Source organism: Camelus dromedarius, chromosome 20 (assembly GCF_036321535.1).
Source record: "Camelus dromedarius isolate mCamDro1 chromosome 20, mCamDro1.pat, whole genome shotgun sequence".
Classification (NCBI taxonomy): domain Eukaryota; kingdom Metazoa; phylum Chordata; class Mammalia; order Artiodactyla; family Camelidae; genus Camelus; species Camelus dromedarius.
In genome coordinates, this window is record NC_087455.1 from 853,870 (window position 1) to 875,538 (window position 21,669).

General features: G+C 64.1%; 1 protein-coding gene across 10 annotated transcripts; it reads left to right on the forward strand.

Annotated features, from left to right (window-relative positions):
* The first annotated feature begins 512 nt into the window (after nt 1-512).
* SCRIB (scribble planar cell polarity protein) lies at nt 513-21,616 on the forward strand. 10 transcript variants are annotated; one of them, XM_031439815.2, is made up of 38 exons: nt 513-1,011; nt 2,199-2,316; nt 2,422-2,500; nt 2,588-2,677; nt 2,753-2,809; nt 2,906-2,969; nt 3,061-3,135; nt 3,204-3,348; nt 3,779-3,897; nt 4,078-4,277; nt 4,362-4,528; nt 4,608-4,738; nt 4,832-4,966; nt 5,745-5,912; nt 6,425-6,817; nt 7,549-7,611; nt 8,102-8,191; nt 8,726-8,803; nt 9,606-9,929; nt 10,013-10,093; nt 10,184-10,438; nt 10,754-10,864; nt 10,968-11,261; nt 11,367-11,555; nt 16,770-16,880; nt 16,964-17,011; nt 17,253-17,327; nt 18,663-18,725; nt 19,276-19,359; nt 19,492-19,599; nt 19,692-19,851; nt 19,928-20,072; nt 20,170-20,355; nt 20,441-20,583; nt 20,670-20,707; nt 20,832-20,906; nt 21,103-21,154; nt 21,230-21,616. In XM_031439815.2, exons 1-38 carry the CDS (start codon nt 853-855, stop codon nt 21,373-21,375), a joined length of 5,019 nt encoding a protein of 1,672 aa, XP_031295675.2. In that variant the 5' UTR covers nt 513-852; the 3' UTR covers nt 21,376-21,616. The 10 variants fall into 10 exon arrangements, with proteins under 10 accessions (XP_031295675.2, XP_064332813.1, XP_064332816.1 ...); XM_064476743.1 differs by having other exon boundaries at nt 7,567-7,611; XM_064476746.1 differs by lacking the exon at nt 20,832-20,906.
* The last annotated feature ends 53 nt before the right edge of the window (nt 21,617-21,669 follow it).

The window sequence follows — 21,669 nt, forward strand, 5'->3', positions numbered from 1 at the left end:
CAGCAGGGGCTGCTTGGTTCCTTAGTACTGAGGGTAGCAGAGGACCCAGCCTGACGGGTAGGGGTGGCTTCCCTGGTAGGCGGGGTCTCCACTTCCACCTGCACAGGTAGTGCTGGGAGCAGGCTGGCCCAGAGCCCCTGAAGTCCCGGGATACATTGAGTCCACCAGACAAACGAAGTGCTGCCTCGCCCGGCGTCCTGCCCTCAGGGAGCCCACATCCCGGTGGGAGGGGCGGCGGGCTGGGGTCGGGAGGCCAGCCCTGGAGAGAGGCAGCAGGAGGCCTCGGCCCGGGCACCATTGAGGCGCTGGCGTCCGGGAGCTCAGGCCTTGAGCGGACTTCAGTTCCCACCGTGCCTTGCGCCGGGGCGGGAGCCGAGTTTCCCGACAGGCCATGCGCGGGACTGCTACGGGTCCTCGGAGGAACCGGCGCCGCGGGGCCTTGTGGGGTTTGCAGTTCCCGGCGGCGATGGGCGGCGAGGGCGGGCCTCGGCTTCCCGGCGGGCTGCGCGGCGGCCGGCGGTTGTCGGCGGGGCAGTCCGGCGGGCAGCGGCGGCGGTTCCGGCTGCGGCACAGCGGCAGACCGAGTGGACGGGCCGGGCCAAGTGGGCCGGGCGGGATGCGGAGCCGCCGCCGCCTGCTGAGAGTCTGAGCATCGGCCGGGCCGCGCCCCCCGCCCAAGCCGCCGCGGTCCGAGCGTTCCGAGCGTTCCGAGCGCGGGCCGGGCCCAGCGCCGCCGCCACCTCGGCTGCCCCCCGCTCCTCCCCCGCCCCGGGCCGGCCCAGCGCTCATGCGGGCCGAGCCCCGCCCCCCGCCCGCCGCCGGAGCCCGCGCCCGCCCGCACACGTCCGCACCATGCTCAAGTGCATCCCGCTGTGGCGCTGCAACCGGCACGTGGAGTCGGTGGACAAGCGGCACTGCTCGCTGCAGGCCGTGCCCGAGGAGATCTATCGCTACAGCCGCAGCCTGGAGGAGCTACTCCTCGACGCCAACCAGCTGCGCGAGCTGCCCAAGGTGAGCGGCCTTCGGACCTGTCCCCCGTCCAGCCCTCGCCCGCGGTCGGCAGGGTTGGCCCCGCCGCGACACTCGCTTGTTGGAACCCTCAGCAGGCGCTGCCCCGGGCGGGACACCGCAGCCTCCAGCCGGCCCTGCTGGTTCTTACTGGCTAGAGCCCCACCCCTGCAGGCCCCGCCCTCCTCACCCATCGCTGGCGCTGGCACCAGGTGGCTAGGGTCATCAGGTGCCCCCCGGGGGTCGGGGATGGTCACAGCCTAGAGAAGGAGTTGCAGATTGAAAACCGTAGGGGCAGGCAGATGGTAATCGGGTGGAAGGGGAACTTGGCGTGGCTGGTGGATGCGAACTTGCTGGATTGCTCTAGAGGTGGGGAACCCAGCCTTCTGTCTGGTCTGTCTTCCTCCTCCTCCTGGTGCTGGGTTGGGAGCAGGGGAAGCCCTCCTAAGGTTCTTGTCCCTGACAAGTTTGTGTCCTGTTCACCTCTCGTGTGTTGTTTCTTCCCGAGCAGCTTGTTTTTCTTCTTCTAAGGACACTTGGGAGAGGAGGTTAAAGGAAGCAGATCACAAAAGGATTTCCTTCTTGGAGATGGGGTGCTAAGTGGCCCAGTGCCTGGGGGCTGCATACCACAAAGGGCGTGGCTCCACTCTGGGCTTGGACCAGGGCTGCTCGTGGTCATTTCCAGTTCCCACAGATTGCCTGTAGCCCCTGCACACACTCAGCACCACGAGTACCTGTGGCTCTCTGTTGTTTTCATTGTACATTTTTTTTGGTACTTGCCAAGTTCTTGTCACAGGCTCAGGCTGGGCTGGTTTCTGGGGTGCAGTAGCAAAAACCAGCACAGGTCCTGGAGGGCTCACCTGCTGGGTGGGTGGAAGGCAAGAAACAGGGTCTCGTCGGGTCAGAAAAAGGAGGTGATTTCTCAGCTAAGACCTGAATACTTTAGGTCAGTTACATGGCAGCATTGTGGTAGGGAACATGTCTGAGATAACGTAAATGGACCAGGTGACAGAAGTCAGGGAGTCGGAAACCAAAGGGTGTGCCCGCAAGTTTTTGTTTCTTTGCTTTTCTTACTGCAGACCGGGGTGGTGGGACAGAACCAGGGTTCCTGTGTGGCCTAGAGCAGGCAGAGGACCAGGGAGGCCCTGCTGCCTGCTCTTCACCCCTGACCTCGCCCCCCCCCCCAACAGCCCTTCTTTCGGTTGCTAAACCTGAGGAAGCTGGGTCTGAGTGACAACGAGATCCAGCGCCTGCCCCCAGAGGTGGCCAACTTCATGCAGCTGGTGGAGCTGGATGTGTCCCGGAATGGTGTGGAGCCTGGGGCGGGTCTGGGGGCGAGTCCGAGGGCAGCAGGAAGGGCTTAGTTCCTGGAGGCTGTGGGTTCTCTCCATGGTGACCCCTCTTCCGTCGCAGACATCCCTGAGATCCCTGAGAGCATTAAGTTCTGCAAAGCCCTGGAGATTGCAGACTTCAGTGGGAACCCCTTGTCCAGGTAGGTGTGGCCACAGCAGGGGTGGAGGTGGGGTGAGGGGTCCTCAGCCCCGGCCTGGGCATCTGAGGTCCCCTTCCTCTGGCGTAGGCTCCCTGAAGGCTTCACTCAGCTCCGAAGCCTGGCTCATCTGGCCCTGAACGATGTATCCCTGCAGGCGCTGCCTGGAGACGTGGGCAAGTAAGTGCCCCCTTGGGTGGGGAGCAGAGCACCACCTGCACCTCTCCCCTCACGCCCCGCCCTGACCTCTTTCAGCCTTGCCAACCTGGTGACCCTGGAGCTCCGGGAGAACTTGCTCAAGTCCTTGCCTGCGTGAGTGAGCTCAGCCCCTCTCACAGCCAGCTTGGGCTGTGGCCCCAAGGACCATGCTGTGCAGCCATGACAGAACCGGCTCTGTTCCTTCTGCAGGTCCCTGTCTTTCCTGGTCAAGCTGGAACAGCTGGATCTGGGAGGCAACGATCTGGAAGTGCTGGTGTGGAGAGGGTGGGGCCATCGTGGTTGGGGAAGGGCCAGGCAGGGCAGGTGAGCCTTGGCCGTCACTTTGTCCTTATCTGTTCTTGCAGCCTGACACTTTGGGGGCCCTGCCCAACCTGCGTGAGCTGTGGCTGGACCGGAACCAGCTGTCGGCACTGCCTCCGGTGAGTGAGGGTGTGGCTCCCCCCGCCTCACACCTATTGGTTCCCTGACCCTCTGCGCCCACCCTCAGGAGCTCGGGAACCTGCGGCGCCTGGTGTGCCTGGATGTGTCGGAGAACCGGCTGGAGGCACTGCCTGCAGAGCTCGGCGGGCTGGTGCTGCTCACTGACCTGCTGCTTTCACAGAACTTGCTGCAGCGGCTTCCTGACGGCATCGGTTAGTGCTGGTCTGGGTGCTGGGAGGGGAGTGGCTGGTGGTAAAACTGGGCCTGGAAGAGGTTCCTGGGGCAGGACCCTTATTCTGCCAGGCTGTGGGGGAAATCCCTGAGGATGGGAAAGCCAATCTGAGGCCGGGGTGGGGTGACCAGTGCTGTGTCTGAGGAGCCGAGGCAGCTTGTGGTGGTGATTGGGGATGGTGAGCTCGCGAGGGCACGAAGGTGGGGCGCAGAAGGGCCCGGCGGCTGGGGATTGACAACGATGTCAGCAGCTAGGGCATGTGGTCAGGTTTGCAACAGGGTGGCTGGGAGGGGTGAGCATGGGTCTGTGCATCTCAGGGGCTGGAGGCAGGTGAGGGGCAGGCTGTTTCCACTGTCTGGGTGGCAGGGCTTCACCCCATGAGTCCTGTTGCCGTATCTTCTCAACACCAGGTCAGCTGAAGCAGCTGTCCATCCTGAAGGTGGACCAGAACCGTCTGTGCGAGGTGACCGAGGCCATCGGGGACTGTGAGAACCTGTCTGAGCTGATCCTCACGGAGAACCTGCTGACGGTGGGCTTGGTTTCACAGTTAGCGCAGGAGACGAGAGAGGATGGGGGGCACCCACAGCACCTAGAGCAAGGGTGGGGGTGCTGCTGTTCGGTGGGAGCTAGGTATCTGCTGGGATGCATCCCCCTTCTTACGCTCCTGGCAGGCTTCAGCCGCTCTCTCACCCTCCCTGCTCTCGGCCAGGCTCTGCCCCACTCCCTGGGGAAGCTGACCAAGCTGACCAACCTCAACGTGGACCGGAACCGCCTGGAGGTGCTGCCCCCTGAGATTGGAGGCTGTGTGGCACTCAGTGTCCTCTCCCTGAGGGACAACCGGCTGGCTGTCCTGCCGCCCGAGCTCGCCCGCACGGCCGAGCTGCACGTGCTGGACGTGGCCGGGAACCGGTGAGCACTCGCCCGCCCTGCCGCGGTCTGCGGAGCTGACGGCGCCTGTGCGGCCCCTCGGCTGACCGCGCCACTGGCCTGCAGGCTGCAGAGTCTGCCGTTCGCGCTCACGCACCTCAACCTGAAGGCCCTGTGGCTGGCTGAGAATCAGGCGCAGCCCATGCTCCGCTTCCAGACTGAGGATGATGCCCAGACGGGCGAGAAGGTGCTCACCTGCTATCTGCTGCCCCAGCAGCCCCCGCCCAGCCTTGGTAGGTCCAGGTGGGGGCCACCCAGGGTGGGCACAGCCTCGGGCGACTCTGGGGCTCCCTCTGACACGTGCCTTCGCAGAGGACCCGGGGCAGCGGAGCAGCCCTTCTGAGAGCTGGAGTGATGCCCCGCTCAGCCGCGTCAGTGTCATCCAGTTCCTGGAAGCTCCTGCAGGCGACGAGGATGCCGAGGAAGCCGCCACAGAGAAACGGGTATGGGTGGGTGCGGTGCCTGGACTGGCTGCCTTCTTCCCACCCCAGTGGACCCTTGCCCTGCCCCGCCCCTCACCCCTGTGCCCGCTGCAGGGGCTGCAGCGTCGGGCTACGCCTCACCCCAGTGAGCTCAAGGTGATGAAGAGGGGTGTGGAGCGTCGGAACGAAGCCGCCTCCTGCAGTCCTGACCCCGGGCCGCCCTCGCCCTCACCCCCGCCCTCAGAGGAGGTGCCTATGGGGACCCAAGGGCCATCAGAGGGACTCCCGCCTTGCAGGCTTTCCCCACTAGGGATCCCTGGGCTGGGGGCAGGGTTCAGATGCCCAGTGTGGGCATAGGGGTTGGGGGGCTCAGGGCCGACTGCCCCATGTCCTCCTGCAGAGCAGGCCACCTCTGAGGGGTGCTGGGCAGACACGGGGGTCCTGTGATGTGGACGTGTGGGTCAGCTGTGCCCTCAGCGGCAGGGGGGCTGGAGATCTGGGCTGTGGGCTGGCCTCTTCCTCTGGTACCCACGCCATCGGCCTCTGTGAAGGGGGTTGGGGCCAGAGACAGGCAGGTCCATGTCTGCTTGTTCTGAAGCTCTGGCAGCAGGGCCCACAGAAGCTTCAGGGCCTCTGGGGTGCAGCAGGGCACCTGGGGCCTGGGGGACAAGTGGCAGGGCTCGTGTCTACGGTGCGTGGCCTTTCTCATGTCGGCGTCATCTTGAGAACCCAGTCAGTCCCTGTTCTTGGGATTTTTTTCAGAGAGATCCTCGAGGGGCCACACTGCCCCACAGGACGGTGGCTGTGTGTGCCCATAGCTGCTTGCTGGAGCATGGCTTCCCTTGGGGTGGGTCAGAGCGTGTCCCTGAGGGCTGAGCACAGATCCAGCTCCCTGTAGGGTGGCGGCAGCTGGGAGGGGTGAGCAGATGAAGTGCTGTGGTCAGGCAGCAGGATGCCCAGGGATGAGCAGCCTGTCGTGTGAGGCCCCCTGGTGTGTGGTCTGACCCACCACCCGACCCCGCCACAGGAGAAGAGGCTGAGCGCCGAGTCTGGCCTGAGTGTGGAGTCGCACCTGTCTGCCAGCACAGCCTCCCAGGGTGAGCCTGAGGGCCTTCTGGCCGAGGTGGAGGGGCTGAGCCAGCAGGAGTCTCTGCCAGCCGCCCAGGAGGAGGTCACAGAGGAGACCTACGAGGAGGTGAGGCTGGCCTTGGGGTCTGCTCACCCAAGGGTGGGGCCTGCCGTCCCTGCTCCTCCCCTGCCTGATCAGGTGTGTGGTCAGGACCAGTCGAGGTGCAGATGGGCTGCACAGGTGGGTGCAGAGCCCTGCCGCCCCAGCAGGGGTGAGGAAATCCACCCCTTAGCCAGCCTTGTGGGCCGTGCCCTCCAACATCCATCACCACCACACGTCCCCCTTGGAATTATTTCCAGAGCCCCCAGGGACCTTTTTCCTGGCCCAGATGGGGTCCCCGGCATTGCACTGCTGAGGACACAGCCCGTGGAGCAGGAAGAACCTTCTGGCTCCTCGACCTCCCTCTTCTCTGAGCTGACCCGCTCTGTGCCCCTTGTTGATCCGGCCCTGTTCCTGATCTTCAAGCAGCAGGGAGCCTCAGCCCTTGTGTGCCACCCCCTGCTCACTGCTCACTGGGACCTCCCTGGGCCCCGGGGTGGGGTGCGCTTGGCAGTCGCCTCACCCTCAGCCTCTCGCAGCCCACAGTGCGCTTTGCAGAAGACACGCTGCTGCTGCCCCCGGAGGATGGTGAGAGTGAGGAGGGGCAGCTGGAGGCCCCCTGGCCCCTGCCGGGCGGGAGACAGCGGCTCATCCGGAAGGACACGCCCCACTACAAGAAGCACTTCAAGGTCTCGAAGCTGCCCCAGCCTGAGGCAGTTGCGGCCCTGCTGCAGGGGACACGGCCCGGCTGTGAGGGCCCGGGAGTGCCTGGGGGCTGGCACAACGGGCCACACACGCCCTGGGCCCCTCGCGCAGAGGAGGAGGATGACGACGAGGAAGATGAAGCTGCGGAGGAAGAGGCAGCGACAGCAGCCGAGGAGGAGGAAGAGGAGAAGGAGGAGGAGGCCGTGGCCTCTGCACCCTCTGTCAAGGTGGGTCTAATCCCACGTGCCTGCCTGAGCCAGTCTGCCCAGGCCCCTTGGTCCTCGCTGGCATGGATCTCAGGCAACACTTTAGGCCAGTGTCCTAACATCAGCTGGCGAGGAAGGTGCCTGTCCCCAGTTCTCCACCCTCCTCCCTCCCTGGGCTGGGGCTCCCTGCTGGCCCTGTAGCCCTGTCCTGGGGGTCTGGCAGCCACTGCCTCTGTCCAGGCTCTTCCGCCTTCTCTGGCTCTCTTCAGGGCTGCCTTCAGGCCAACTGGGGGGCCCTTGCCCATGACCTTTCCCTGGTCCTCTGGTGGCTTTCGTGGGCCCCCCGGGGTCTTGCCTGCTCTCTGGGACACCCCGCCCCCACAGCACCCGTGTCTCCGACACATCAACAGTTCCGCCCTGAGCATGGACAGCGCGATGCCAGGTCCGCTGAGGGGACCTGCACGTCCAAAACCAGGACAACCTAGCCCGGGCTCAGCCCACCGTGGGGCCCACCTGTGACCGGCCAAGCCTGCCCTGTTTGGCAGGTCGGCTGCGGCAGCCAGGCCTGCAGACTGGAGGGGAGCCTGTGCCTGGGAGTAGCGCTGGGCACAGGCAGGGAAGGCCCAGCGCTCAGGCTGTGGGAGCTTGGTGTGGTCCTTTCTCTTTCTCCTGCTCGTGGCGGGGCTGGGTGAGGCGGTGGCGGGGCCGGGCGGCGGCTCACCTGCATGCCCTTGCTGGTCCCGTCCTAACAGGGGGTGTCGTTTGACCAGGCCAATAACCTGCTGATAGAGCCCGCTCGCATTGAGGAGGAAGAGGTCTGTACTCGCTTGCTGCTCTGTGCTCTGAACCTCAGCTGCTGCTGGCCTGGCTTCCCCGCACTCCTGTGCACACCTCCCGCAAGAGCTTCTGCTCACCACCGTAGAGCTGGGGGCCTGGGGCGCCCGCTGGCCCTCCAGCACAGATGGGTGGGGTCAGAATCCTGGCCTCCAGGCAGGGGCAGCCAACCTCAGCAGGGGTACTGGTCATTTCCCACCTGCCCACCTTGTGACGCCCCGGGATTGAAAGGCAGCCCGTCTGCGAGGCAGGGGCCTGAGCCTCATGCCCCACAGGCAGGCACTCCTTCCGGGCTGTACTCCCTTGCGCCCCAACAACGCCCACCCCATCCAGCTCATTTGGTGCCCGAGCCACCCTGGAGACAGGCAGTCCCTGGCGAGGACTGGGCCCTCCCTGTCTCCCACTGAGTCCGCAGGCAGCCCTTGCCCCTCTTGGCCCTCCCTGGACACTGCCTGTCTGTTCTGTTTCCAGCTGACCCTCACCATTGTGCGGCAGACAGGGGGCCTGGGTATCAGCATCGCGGGCGGCAGGGGCTCCACCCCCTACAAGGGAGACGACGAGGTGAGGCCTGCCCGCCCACCCGTCCTGGCCGTGCCACTTCCCACGAGGCTCTTCGTGGCTCTGAGGGCCGTTGGGTGGCACCTTTGAACTTCATGGCTCACTGTTCCTTGGGGACTCCACTCTCCTGCCCCCACGCCTGGGTGCCGGGGCTGGCCCTCCTCAGGGCACTGGCTGCCACCCTGGGGCTGACCTCTGCGGGGTCAGGGCTGGAGGACAAGCTGCGCCCGCTGTCTCCCTCAGTCTCCTCTCCTTTCCTGGTTGCCTCTGTGCTGGGTTTGGGGTCAGAAGGCTTTTCTGGAGGTTGACCTGTACCTTCTAGCTTCCTGACACCTGGGGCCCCCAGCAGCCCGAGCACAACCTCTCTGAGCACCCAGGGCCCGCTGCTACTCTGCCCACACACTTGGGCGTCTTCACGGCCCCGGCTGGGGGGCTTCTGGTCCTCACAGCTGCCAAGGGCCCCCCAGAAGGGTGGGGTGGAGGCCCCTCCGCCATCACTGCCATCACTGTGGGCCTCATCTCTGGTTTGTCATCTAGGGTATATTCATCTCTCGGGTGTCTGAGGAGGGCCCTGCGGCGCGGGCTGGGGTCCGAGTAGGCGACAAGCTCCTCGAGGTGAGTCAGCACGCCCAGCCTCCGTCTGAGGGAAGCACTGGGCCCTCGGGCACTCACAGTCCTGGCTGTCGGGTGCTCGACTGCCTCCCCTGCAGAAAGTGGGGGCCCAGCCCCTCCTTTCCAACCCCCGAGCCCTGGACCCCAGGCGAGGCATGGAGCCAGAGGTGCAGGATGCCAGAATGCCAGCCCCTGAGGGAGAGACCCCATCTGGGCACAGGCCTGGGAGGGTGGGCGCTGGCCTTGCCGGCAGCAGAGGTCTCCAGGAGGGAGGCGCTCCTGAGGGCCAGACTGTGAGGTGGTCAGACCTGTGACGGTTTGGTGGGAGTTCCTGCCCTGGAGCCCCTGCCTGGGCACCTGATCGCCCAGCGCCAGCAAGTGTGTCAGGGAACTCGTGGGAGGCCACCTGCCTGTGTGCACAGCCATCATCCCAGGACAGGGTCTAGAGGCCACGCGCCCTTCCCACAGGACTGGGAGGGGGTGGTGGATGGGGCTGCAGGGCCAGGCAGGGCTGACGCTCCGTCCTAACTGCTGTGGAGGACCCGCTGCACCCCAGCAGCTGGAGGGTCTTGCTGAGTGGGTCGGGGTGGAGGCGTGGGGTCAGAAACTCAGAAACTTCCAGCGTCCTCGGTTGTTGGGCTGCTCAGATAAGGGGCTGCTCAAGTGAGGGGCAGGTGGCAGGGTCTCTAGGACAGGGGACACAGGTGTGGATGTTGACCTGTTCTCGCCAACTGTGGCCCGTCCCCTGCTCTGCCTGCACACCTGTGCAGGGGCCTGCCTGCCCTGATGAGTACCGTGTTGCCAGGTGAATGGCGTGGCCTTGCAGGACGCTGAGCACCAGCAGGCCGTGGAGGCTCTGCGTGGGGCAGGTACCACTGTGCACATGCGGCTGTGGCGGGAGCGCATGGTGGAGCCTGAGAACGCGGTTACCGTCACGCCTCTGCGGCCTGAGGATGACTACAGCCCCCGGGAGCGGTGGGGAGGCGGCCTGCGCCTTCCCCTGCCCCAGCCCCAGCCCCCCGGGCCCCTCCGCCAGCGCCACGTGGCCTGCCTGGTGCGCAGCGAGAAGGGCTTGGGCTTCAGCATCGCTGGAGGGAAAGGCTCCACACCCTACCGTGCCGGCGACGGGGTGAGGTGATGGGCAGGGCGGATGTGGGGGCGCAGGGCCAGGACCAGCCTGCAGGATGCCCTCTTCTCCCTTCTCCCCTGCAGGGCATCTTCATCTCACGAATTGCTGAGGGGGGCGCCGCCCACCGAGCGGGCACCCTGCAAGTTGGCGACCGCGTCCTTTCTGTGAGTGGGGCCAGTGGGGCAGTGGGGCCCACCCAGCGCCTGTCCACCCGACTTGCCCCATGGGCCTCCTGACTGGCAGCACTCTTGCAGATCAACGGGGTGGACGTGACGGAGGCCAGGCACGACCACGCCGTCTCCCTGCTGACTGCCGCCTCCCCCACCATCGCTCTGCTGCTGGAACGGGAGGCCGGGGGGCCCCTCCCTCCCAGCCCCCCGCCACATTCCCCCCTGCCCCCCACTGCCGCTGCCACTCCTGGGGTCGCTGCCACCCCTGGGGAGCCTGGGCCTCTGAGGCTGGCCCCTACTCTGTTGGCTGCTGCCCTGGAGGGGCCGTACCCAGTGGAGGTAAGACCCCAGCCCCTTTCCCTTGTGCGCACAGCTCCAGGTGCAGGCGCTAGCCCCAAGGGGTGGGAAGGCGAGTACCCGTGTCCTCTCCTCTCAGGCTCTGGGGCACCAGGGCCTTGTTCCATAGCAGGCCTCCTCCCCTGTGGTCTCCTGTGTACCCCAAAATGGGCTCCCTGCAGTGGCCAGGATGGTGTCCCCACCACTGAGGGCTCAGCTGCGGCGCACTGGTCCCACACCCCCTCTGGGTTTGAAGTGAGCCTTTGCCGCTCTGGCAGGCCTGTTCCAGCTGCCCCTCATGCCCCTCCATGTCCCCAGGAGGTCTGTCTCCCGAGAGCCGGGGGCCCCCTGGGGCTCAGCATCGTCGGGGGCTCTGACCACTCCAGCCACCCATTTGGCGTCCAGGAGCCTGGTGTGTTCATCTCCAAGGTAGAGCGGGCCCCACGGACATCTCTGCACAGAGGGCCTGGCCCCAGCACAGGGGAGGGCAAGGCCCCCAGCCCACTGGACTCTGTCCCTTCTCCCGCAACAGGTGCTCCCGCGGGGCCTGGCTGCACGCAGTGGCCTGCGGGTCGGGGACCGCATCCTGGCAGTGAACGGGCAGGATGTGCGGGAGGCCACACACCAGGAAGCTGTCAGTGCCCTGCTCCGGCCCTGTCTGGAGCTGGTCCTGCTTGTGCGGAGGGACCCGCCCCCCCCGGGCATGCGGGAGCTCTGTATCCAGAAGGCCCCTGGGGAGAAACTGGGCATCAGCATCCGTGGGGGCGCCAAGGGCCACGCAGGGAACCCCTGTGACCCTACAGACGAGGGCATCTTCATCTCCAAGGTGGGCGTCCAGCCACAGCCAGCCCCACCCCGCTGGGACTCTCAGGGGGAGGGGGGCCCAGGGGCCTGGGCTGGTCCTCAGGTGGGAGGCCTGTGTCTCCGGCAGGTGAGCCCCGCGGGAGCGGCCGGGCGTGACGGCCGCCTGCGGGTGGGGCTGCGGCTGCTGGAGGTGAACCAGCAGAGCCTGCTGGGCCTGACTCACGGCGAGGCCGTGCAGCTGCTGCGCAGCGTGGGCGACAGCCTGACCGTGCTCGTCTGTGACGGCTTTGACACCAGCACCGCCGCCCCTCCCGAGGTCAGTGCCCCCCCCCCCCCGGCCGGAGCTCTGCTGCAGGGACTGGACCCTGCACCCCGCATGGCCGGCAGGGTCTCGGTGAACCGGCACGAGGCCGGTACAGCCAAGCCTTTCTGCCTCTGAGCCTGGGAAGCTCTCAGCTGCTGTGAGCTAGCCGCGGCTCGGAGCTGTGGGTGTGGACGGAGGCTCTGGCCCAGGTGGGACAAAGCTGGGGCACAAACGCTGTGGTTAGTCTAGAAGGAAAAGGCTGAGCCAGCTCTCTCCAGGGAGTGGCGTCTGTACAGCGAGGCCGCCAGGCCCAGCAGGGTGGCTCAGAGCCAGGCACACAGCCAGGCCGGGGCCCTCAGACTGGCTAAAGAGATGCAGGGGCCCCACCCAGCTTGCTCGGTCTCTGTCCTGTTCTCTCTGGCGGCCCCTCAGCAGGGGGCTCACAGCCAGGGCAGGACCGCCTATCCCAAAGCAGAAGCCGTGGTGGGCGTGTGGGGGACCGTGGCCATCCGCCCTCCCAGCCCCCTGGGCAGAGTGCTGGCTGCCTGGGCTGTGGAGGCCTGGTGCCCGGCCAGGTCTGTGTCCTGGGCAAACCAGGCCTCCGCCCCAGCATCGCCCCTGCCCAGGGGGTGGCGCTGTCCCGCTCTCTTCCGGCTTCTGTGCTGCTGTTCTGGGAGCCCTCTGCCTGCGGCCTGCCTGGGCCTCCGAGGGTTCATCGCATTCAGTGGCCGCCAGCACTGTCCTGAGGGGGTCCTTGCTGGACAACCACCTCTGCTTGGCCTGCAGTAGATCTTTGGATGGTGACTTACTGCCTGCCTGTCCCTGTACCGCCAGGGCAGGGCCACCCTGGCTGTGTGTATCACCTCCCGGACGGGGAGGGGCCTGCACTCATGCCCTTTGCTCCAGGGCTAGAAGCTGGGCTGGAGGCCTCACTCCTGGGCCCCAGGCTGCCCCGAGCTGCCTCTCGTGCCCGCACCCCCCTCCGCACAGGGAGCCCTGTGGCTTCCGGGAGGAATCGCTCGTAGGTCCCCAGGGAAAGTTTTGCCTTCTGCTTACTTATTCACAATGTATATTTAAGTGTTTTACTTGGTAAGTTTACTTACTTTAAAGCCATTTATTTACAGAGAGAAAGTGAGCACAACTTCACTTTGAAGGTCTCAGGCGGCCCCGAGGCAGGGGCCGGCTTCCCCGAGTTCACCGGCCCTTCCGCAGAGCGCTGCTCGACCTGCTGTGTCTGTGCTGGGCCCCCGGCTCAGGAGCCCGTCTTTGTGCCGCTGGGCGGGGCTGGGGAGGCGCCGACTTCTGTCCTCGGAGGGCCCGGCAGGCAGCGCCGTCTTCTCCCCGTCCTCTTCCTTTTGGGAGTTTGTCCTTCACCGTGTGACTTGCAGTTCCTCCTCTGCGTTGTGAGGGTCAGTCTTTTTGTAGTTTTTGCCACTTTCACTTTGTAAGAGTGGTCTCTCTGGGGTCACAGAAATCTCGGTTCCTGTGAATCAGGTCCTCTCAGCTGTTCTGTTGCGACTTCCGGATCTGGCTTTTGTGCGGGAACCTTCCCGGCTGCGAGGCTGGCGGAGCACCGTCCCGGGTCTTCTTCTGGTACTTGTGTGTGTTTTCAAAAGTCGTGTAGCTCTGTAATCCACCTGGAGTTGCTTTTCAGGCAAGTGGAGTTTGGGTCCCAGTGGTATGCACTAGGTCATCTGTCATCCTCCCACTGGTTTGGGAAAAATGTGACTTCCTTGTGGGTCAGATCCAAATTCCTGTGTCCCAGGATGTGGCCCCAGGGAGCTGGGCTCGATCTTGGGCTGACGCTACTGTCTTCAGTATTGCCGCTTTAGAGTGTTTTAACACCCACCTTGTGAAGTCACCCACATTTTTTTTCCTTTTGAAAAGTGTTAGTCTATTTTCGTGTGTTTTTTCTTCCAAATGGACCTGCTAAATTCCCTCACGGAAGTCGGTTGGGGCTCAGGAATCAGCTTTGGCTTCAGGGTTCTGTGACTGTGCGGCTTCCCACCAGGCACACTCCTGGCTGGCTCGTCTTTTCTTACTGGGTCTGGTCAGGGAGGCTGTTTGACCTCCTCATGGAGGCTCCTCAGCCTGAGTGGTGGCTGCTTTCCCCTCCGGTCCTGCCAGGGCGCTCTGCCATGGGGGCCGGTGGCCCGTGACTTTGCCGATTTAAAGGATGTAGTTTATGTAACAGTTTTTTAACTTGGGGGGCTGTTTCCGTTTATAAGTTGTAAGAATTGTTCTCTGAGAGGGGTGTTGAGTTTTCTGAAGTCCTTGTATTGGTGGTTTTCTACAGCCCTGTGTCAAGTCGGGTTGAGGTTCAGCCCACAGGCTTCCTCTGGCTGCCCTGGTGCTTGAAAGAAAAGGGGGCAACATTTACACCTCAGGACACGTCCCCTTACCCGGGACACATCCACCTAGCACCTCTGGGCCGCATTCCTCAACCCTTCAGGGCAGGGCAGGTGCTCACGATTCGGCCCCCACTCCATTTTTCCTAACCTCAGCCCACCTGACTCAGGAATCCGGGTTTGCAACTGTCTCCCCTAACTTTCTGCTTCTGCAAACCAGTCTTCGTGTCAGCTTGCGCCCTGGCACCTCCCTGCCGGTGCTCTGCCCTCACTCTTCAGCTGGCGCATTGAGGGCTCCCGCACGGTCGGTGGTGCAGACCTGGCGGCAGGGCACCTGCGGCCACCGCCTCTGGGCAGTGTCTGCTTCACGGGGGTCGGGGTGGAGGAAACGGTGCCGCCCCACCCGCCTTCCCGTCAGGCCCCAGCACCCGCAGGCCGCTGCGCTTCCCCGGAGCCGCCTCACTCTGCTTCCGTCGCGTCTGGTGCCAGGCCTGCAGGGTCTGGAGTCTCTCCTCTGCCTTCTCTGTGGCCATCTTGCCGCACAACACGTTATCTGTTGTCCCTTCCTCCTGATCACACTGGGGTTTGTACACGTCAATGGTCTTCTCTAAGAGCCAGCTTTTGGGTTTTGATCAGGACTGCCTTTCTTTTCCAGCATTTCCTTGATTTCTGCTCGAAGGAAAAATGCTTCTGTGATTACTTCTGTATCTTTTGCTTTGAGTTATTCTACAGACTTTTCTGTGAGAAAAAAAATTTTCTTTGTCAGCCGTTTTCTTTTATCTGAAATAAGATTTTGTACTGGAAACGCATGATAAATACTTTGGTTCTTTCACTTGTCGGTTTTTAAATAACACGCTGATGCCTTAGAGACCCCGAAGGCGGCTGCCGGGCTGCTCGTGTTGCTGTGAACCCGCGCCGGCCTGCTCCCCGTGTGCCTCCTGTGCCCTCCAGCATGACGCTTGTCATTTGGGGGCGTCCGTGCTCTCTGGGGTGACCAGCCGTCCATGTCTTTCCTGCCCTGGCCCTGGGTGTGGGGCTTAGACCTGTCGCTGCCTCTGAGCCCTCTGCAGCAGGTGGCTCCTGGGAAGTGGATAGTTTTAGGAGAAAAATTATGACTTTGTACTGTTATTTTTCAATTTGCATTTAAGGTTATAGGGTTTTGATTTTTTTTGACTTTATATTTGTGTCTCTTTTCCTTCTATTGAAAGTTATTTTAGTAAATTAAGTAACATTACCGTGGTTTCTTAATAATTCCAAAAAGCGACACCGGTATTAACTGAAATCAAGACCATTAGAAGCATCTTAACATTTCTTTGTGTCCTTAGGATTTGTCCAGTTAGGAGGTACAGGCAAAATTGTGTTTTTAAGTTGCTTGAAATGACCTTTTGTACTGTTCTGCTGCCAACCTGACGTAGTTAGGTTTACTTGTTTTCAGTTTTTAGAAATGACTTCAAAAATACCAGTTTCTTATTAGTGTAAACCTTTACATGGCCCCAACACCAAAGCTGCAAACCAGCATTCCATCTCTGCGCCCTCACAGGCCGCCACCCGCTTCAGTTTTGGTTTATCCTGCCATTGTCTCTTCTTGAGAAATGTAAGCAAATGCATAAAATAATTGTAAACTTGGAGAATAGCGTCAAGAACAGCCTCCAGAAACTCCCCTCCAGAGCCCCGCGTGCATCCCGCCTGCGGCGCCTTTGGAGCCAGAGCGCGGTCGGGCACGCGGCTGTCCAGCTGCCGTGGCTGCCTGACCGTGAACGTCTGACGAGCACAGCCTGTCGCTGTGGGATCTGTCTAGTGTTTCCTCAGGACATGTTTCAGTGGATGTATTTTTGGCAGGGTTGTCACAGGAGTGACACTGCCTCCAGGGGCCTCCCGCCAGGATGCACGGCTGGTGATGTGTCCCATCAGTGGCGATCGCCACGAGGGTGTCCCAGGTGGTCCTGATGCAGCATTCACAGTGCCTCGTGGGAGGTGCTCTGAGGGCAGACGAGCCGTCCGCATCAGGCTCCCCACGCCAGCGTCGGCCCCGCTGCTCTCGCCTCCGCGCCCGGTGCCGTCGGGCGCCCTCCCCACTGCTCCTTCCAGGCATGCCAGGTGGCTTCCTGCCCTGCACTTTCCCCTTCTTCCCTTACCGTAGATTTGCCAGCTTCCATTTTTTCATGGGTGACAGTTCGTGACTTGCTGTTGATCTTGGGGCTCAAGTTATCCCAGAGTTGGCTGATGAGAGGGGCTTCTGGCTGGCCCTGGGGCCTGTTAACACGATCCACCTTCCTCTGAGCCATTTACTTTTTGGCACAACAAGGTGTCAGGGTCGTCTCATACTTTCCAACAGCTTCTCCAAGGAGCACTAGTTCCTTTGGTGGAAAGTGATATTTAGAAGCCGAGGTCCGGACCCTGGGTGGCCTCAGCAGCTCTCAGGGGCTGGGGTCACGCGTGAGTGTGTGCACTTTCACGTCCGTGATCATCTCTGTATCTCAGGAAGAGCACGTGTTCACATTGTGCTTCTCACTTAAGTCAGCACCACAGGTCGGCCCTTCCATGCAAAATGGCCTTTCTTGACGTGGGAAACGAGGCATCGTTCTCCTTGCCACTTGGACTTAAAGCTCAGTCCGTCTCTGTGCCGCAGGCACTTTGCTGCCCACTGCCCCCCTTCCCCCACCTTGTCAGTCCTTTGCTCCCTGGGGTGACCGTCTGTGGTCGGCCTTCCCTGCCCCGTGGCCCGACGTCGCTGCCTCGGAATCCTGCCACGCGCCAGAACCTGCTGTGGTACACACAGTGTGCAGACGTGGCCAGTGGCTGCCCTGAGTCACAGACAGGACGACGGCACAGTGTCGTGGGCAGCCAGCAGCACTGCTCACAGCCTGTCCCCCTGCAGGTGTCCCCGGGCATCATCGCCAATCCCTTTGCAGCGGGCATGGGCCGCCGGAACAGCCTGGAAAGCATCTCCTCCATTGACCGGGAGCTGAGCCCCGAGGGCCCCGGCAAGGTCAGAACCACCTGCGGCCAGCAGCCCCAGCACCTGGGAGCCTGAGGCCGCCAGGCCCTGACCACTGTCTGCTCTGCTCGCAGGAGAAGGAGCTGCCTGGACAGATGCCACCTTGGGGGCCGGAGGCTGGGGTGAGTGTCAGGGTCACTCCTACCCTGCCCGGTGGGCTTCTCCACACACGGGCCTGTGGCTCTGAGGTCTGGCTGTCCCCTCCCCACCCCACTGGGGCACGGCAGAGGTGGATGCAGCCCGAGGGGTCGTGGGCAGCCATGTCCCAGACCCCCACTGCCCACTCCACACCCCTCACAGCTGCCCGCCCCACACTCGGTGGCAGACACAGCCCTGTAGCCCTGTGTCTACTCTGCTCCCCAGGGTCGGAGCCCAGAGAGCCTAAAGCTGGACTGCCGCGCCGTGGCCGCCACACCCAGCACTAGCAGTGTGCAGAGGGTCAGTCCCTGAGTGTCACACCCCTGCCCCGGTCTTACAACCTTGCCTTCCCCTGCGACCCTGCAGACCAGAGCTTCCCGGTGGCTCTGCCAGGTCCTGCCCCCAGGGTGAGGGCTGAGGCCCTTGGAGGGTCCTCAGGTGGGGCGGGGTCTGGAGGAGCAGAGAGGCAGGGCGCCTTCCCTGGAGCGCCACCTCCCAGCCTGGGCTGTGTCTCATCCCCGTAATCTTCAGTCCAAGCCACGATGCAGGTGCTGCTGTCCATCCTTAGAGCCCGGGTCGAGAGGCACAGAGCAGGCAGGGCTGGTTTCTGGGAAGGCCTTGGGCCCCTCCCCTCTGTTGTCCTTAGACTCACCAGGCAGGCTGGGCAGCAGAGGGGGCTAAATGGGCCCAGAGGCTTGGGACAGGACTAGAGGCGGAGGCAGCTAGAGACCAGCAGAGCCATCAGGGGTCCTGGGGGGACTGGGCACAGCTACTGTGGGGAGGCTGCACTGGAGCCACTGTGAGGAGCCCCGGGGACCAGGGTTGGGGAGGCCCCTGGTGGGGGGACGCTAGACTGGAGACGGGAAGTTCTCATTCCTCTGGGACATGGAAATCACCCCTCCCAGAGGGTGTGCCCGCAGGACCATGAGTGCTTGAGGGGCCTCTGGGAGGCACAGAAGGGAGGCTGTGCTGAGTGCATGCCTCAGACGAGCAGGGAGGCCGTGAGGGGCCAGATGGGGCCTGGGGGTCAACGGAGCCTGCTCAGGGGCTTTGGTGCAGACCCTTCCTTCCTTGGTCACAAACCAGTCAGAGCAGGAAGTCCTCAGGAGGGGTGAGGGCCCAGTGTCCTGTGACCAAAAAGGGACATAGCTGTGGCTGGCAGGAGTCGGGGGGCCCCCTGGCTCATGTACTTCTGAGGGCCGCAGCTCCGCTGTGGAAAAGCCCGCCAGCCCGGCTGCTCCCTGGCATCTTGGCAGCAGTGTTCATGGGGGTCCTCAGCCCGGGGCCACCTCTGCCCCTGGGCCTTCCCTCCATGGTTCTCTTCTGCCTCATCTTGGTCTGTCTTCATCTCTCACCAGAAGCTCTAGCTACCCCCGTGGCAGCAGCCCACTGCCAGGGACACCACCAGGCTGCTCAGCCCGGGCTGGGGGTGGTGGGGGCAGATGCCCCCCTGAGTTGTGGGGGCGGGGAGAGCCATGGCTCCAGGCCATGGCCTTTCCGGGAGAAGCCCTTCATGCCATCATCCAGGCCTCTCTGGGGATGTCCCCCGGCGGAGAGGACAAGCACCTCGCTCCAGTCCTCCTGCGGCCCCAGCCCTGCCACACCCTCACCCCGACTCCTACCTGGCTCCTCCAGGTAACTTCTGGGGCAACTGGAGGGAAGATGACCGAGGCTCCCTGTTCCCCTGGCCACCAGCAAGTGAGTGCACCCTGGAAGGGTGGAGGACTGTGCAGGGGGCGCCCGTATGCAGCACCTGCTCTGGGGAGGTGCAGCACCTCCCCCCAGCCACCACTCATCTCTCTGGAGGGCACAGCCCGTGGGCACCTTCCTGGCCAGAGCTGGCTGGTGATGTGGGTGGGGAGACCCCTGGGCTAATGGGGCTGGGTGGTCAGGGCTGCCTCACCCCGTCCACCCTCTTGTCCTTGAGTCCCTGGGGGCCAGCTTGCCCTGCCCCCACGCCCCAGCTGCCTGCGGAAGCTTCCTGATTCTGCTGCATGGGGAGGGCCAGGCCATGGGCACCCTGCCTTCGCCACACAGTGGGCATTGGCTGTGCCAGCTTGGAGCCCAGCTCCCAGCTTCTGCCCCTTCCTGGTAGACGGCAGATGGGTGCATGCTGGCCTCACACCCTTGGCACCCTCCCCAGCCGCCCACCTCGGCTCCACCTCTCTCTTCTTTCCTCACCATCCCCCACACCCCTGTACCTGAACCCCTGATTCCTCCCTCTGGCCCCTGCACCTGCCCTTTGCAGACAAAACCTGGGGTGATCCAGCCAGTGGCTCAGGCCTGGCCAAGGGGCTCCCCGGCCCCCAGGGGCAGAGGTGATCCCCAACCCGTGAGTGGCCTGACCCCCGAGGGGTGCTGGGGGGGGTGGAGGCAGTCAGCAAGGACAGCTGGTGGGTGGGTAGGCAGTGGCTGCAGCCTGGACAGCTGTCCCAGCACCGCTCATGTGTGCCCTGGCCCCCAGTCCCCCTCCCCGCCCTCCCCGGACGAGCTGCCCGCCAGCGTGAAGCAGGCCTACAGGACTTTCGCTGCCGTGCCCGGCCTGTACCCGCCCCAGGACGCCCCTGCCCAGGTACGCGGTGGGCAGCCCGCCTGGCCCCTGCTGCCTGTGCCCGTGGGTGTGCGAGACCCCAGGGACCAGGTCTCAGGGCCTGCTCCCCCCAGCTCCCCACGCCTGGGCCCTCGGCCTCCCCGGAGCAGCTGTCCTTCCGGGAGCGGCAGAAGTACTTTGAGCTGGAGGTGCGGGTGCCCCAGGTCGAGGGACCCCCTAAGCGTGTGTCACTGGTGGGTGCCGACGACCTGCGGAAAATGCAGGAGGAGGAAGGTGAGCGGCGCAGGGTGCAGAGGGGTCAGGGAGGGTGAGGGGACTGGCTCCAGGCCTGACCCACCCCTCCCCCCAGCTCGAAAGCTGCAGCAGAAAAGGGCGCAGATGCTGCGCGAGGTGGTGGCAGCGGCAGACACAGGGCTTGCCCCGGACGGTGAGGCCCCCGACGACGAGGAGCCCGAGGAGGAGCCGTCCTGGGCTGGCCAGGGCCCTGCCGCAGGGTGAGGGGGGTGAGGGGCCGGCCCCAGCATCTTCCCCTCCAGCCGCTGGTGCTGGCACCCAGTCCACCCGGCCCTCCTGTCCTGTTGCCCGGCCCAGGCTCGGCCCCTCGTCCCCTCCGCTGCAGGGAGGCTGCGCCCCGGTGCGGACAGCCAAAGCCGAGCGGCGCCACCAGGAGCGGCTGCGCGTGCAGAGCCCCGAGCTGCCCGTCCCAGAGCGGGCCCTGTCCCCCGCCGAGCGCCGCGCCCTGGAGGCAGAGAAGCGTGCACTGTGGAGGGCAGCCAGGTGAGGCCCACCTGCGCCCGCCTGACCCGAGCCACCTGCGCCCGTCCCTGGCCTGCCCAGCCCAGCCCGCCCTTCTCCTCTGCAGGATGAAGTCCTTGGAGCAGGATGCCCTCCGCGCACAGATGGTCCTCAGCAAGTCCCAGGAGGGCCGCAGCAAGCGTGGGCCCCTGGAGCGCCTGGCCGAGGCCCCCTCGCCTGCACCCACCCCTTCACCCACCCCCTTGGAAGGTCCGTGTGTGTTTGGGGTAGGGGTGGGGGGCAGAGCTCAGCCTGCAGCGAGGACCTCTCCTGACACCCACTTCTTGTCCCTCCAGACCTCAGTCCCCAGACCGGCACCTCCCCAGGACGCTTGGTGAGAAGCCTGCAGCTGTCACCCTTCCCTGCACCCCTCCCCCAGCGGGGGGGCAGGGACCTAGACTGTCCACCCCTTCTCCTTCTTACACTCTCTGCCTCTCTCCTCACGCTGTCCTTGCAAGGCCTTGTCTGGGAGGAAGTTTGACTACAGGGCGTTTGCAGCCCTGCCTTCTTCCAGGCCTGTCTATGACATGCAGGTACTGGGCTCTCCTGGCCCTTCTGCAGGACATCCCCGGCCAGCTCCTGTCCCCTTTCCGCTGTGCCTGTCACCCAGCCTTGTCCCACCTACCTCCCCTCCTCCAGCCAGGGCTCAGCAGGGACCCACCCAGGTCCCGTGGGTGGTTTCAGGCAGGTTTGTGGTGGAGCCCTGACCAGCCCTTCTCCCCATCACAGTCCCCAGACTTTGCCGAGGAGCTGAGATCCTTGGAACCATCTCCGAGCCCTGGTGAGTTGGCAGGCCTCACCCGGGGGTGCTCCCAGAGTGCCTGGGCCCATCAGCTCACTCGCCCCTGCCCACCAGGTCTGCTGGAGGAGGATGGAGAGGTGGCCATGGTGCTTCTGGGCAGGCCCTCTCCAGGAGCCATTGGTCCTGAGGAGGTGACACTGTGCAGCAGCCGCCGCGCAATTCGACCAGGGCGCCGGGGCCTGGGTCCGGTGCCTTCCTAGAGGGTCGGGGTACCCCCGCCCCAACTAGGGGTGGGGGCCCTGCCAGCTCCGACAGGGCCCTTGCCCTGAGTCTTTTAACCTGGCTGTTAGCATTTTAAAGAGAGATCCCCTCAGGAGTTCTGGCCACTGACTAACTGCCCCTCCCCAGCCCGGATCTCTTGGCAAGACTGTAACTAGTGATGTTTGTACGACCAAAGACTCTATTTTGTGGTTTAAGGAGAATAAACTTGACTACATTTTACCTCTCCTCTGTCTGTCCAATCGCCGGCACACTGATGCCTACCCCTTCCCCTC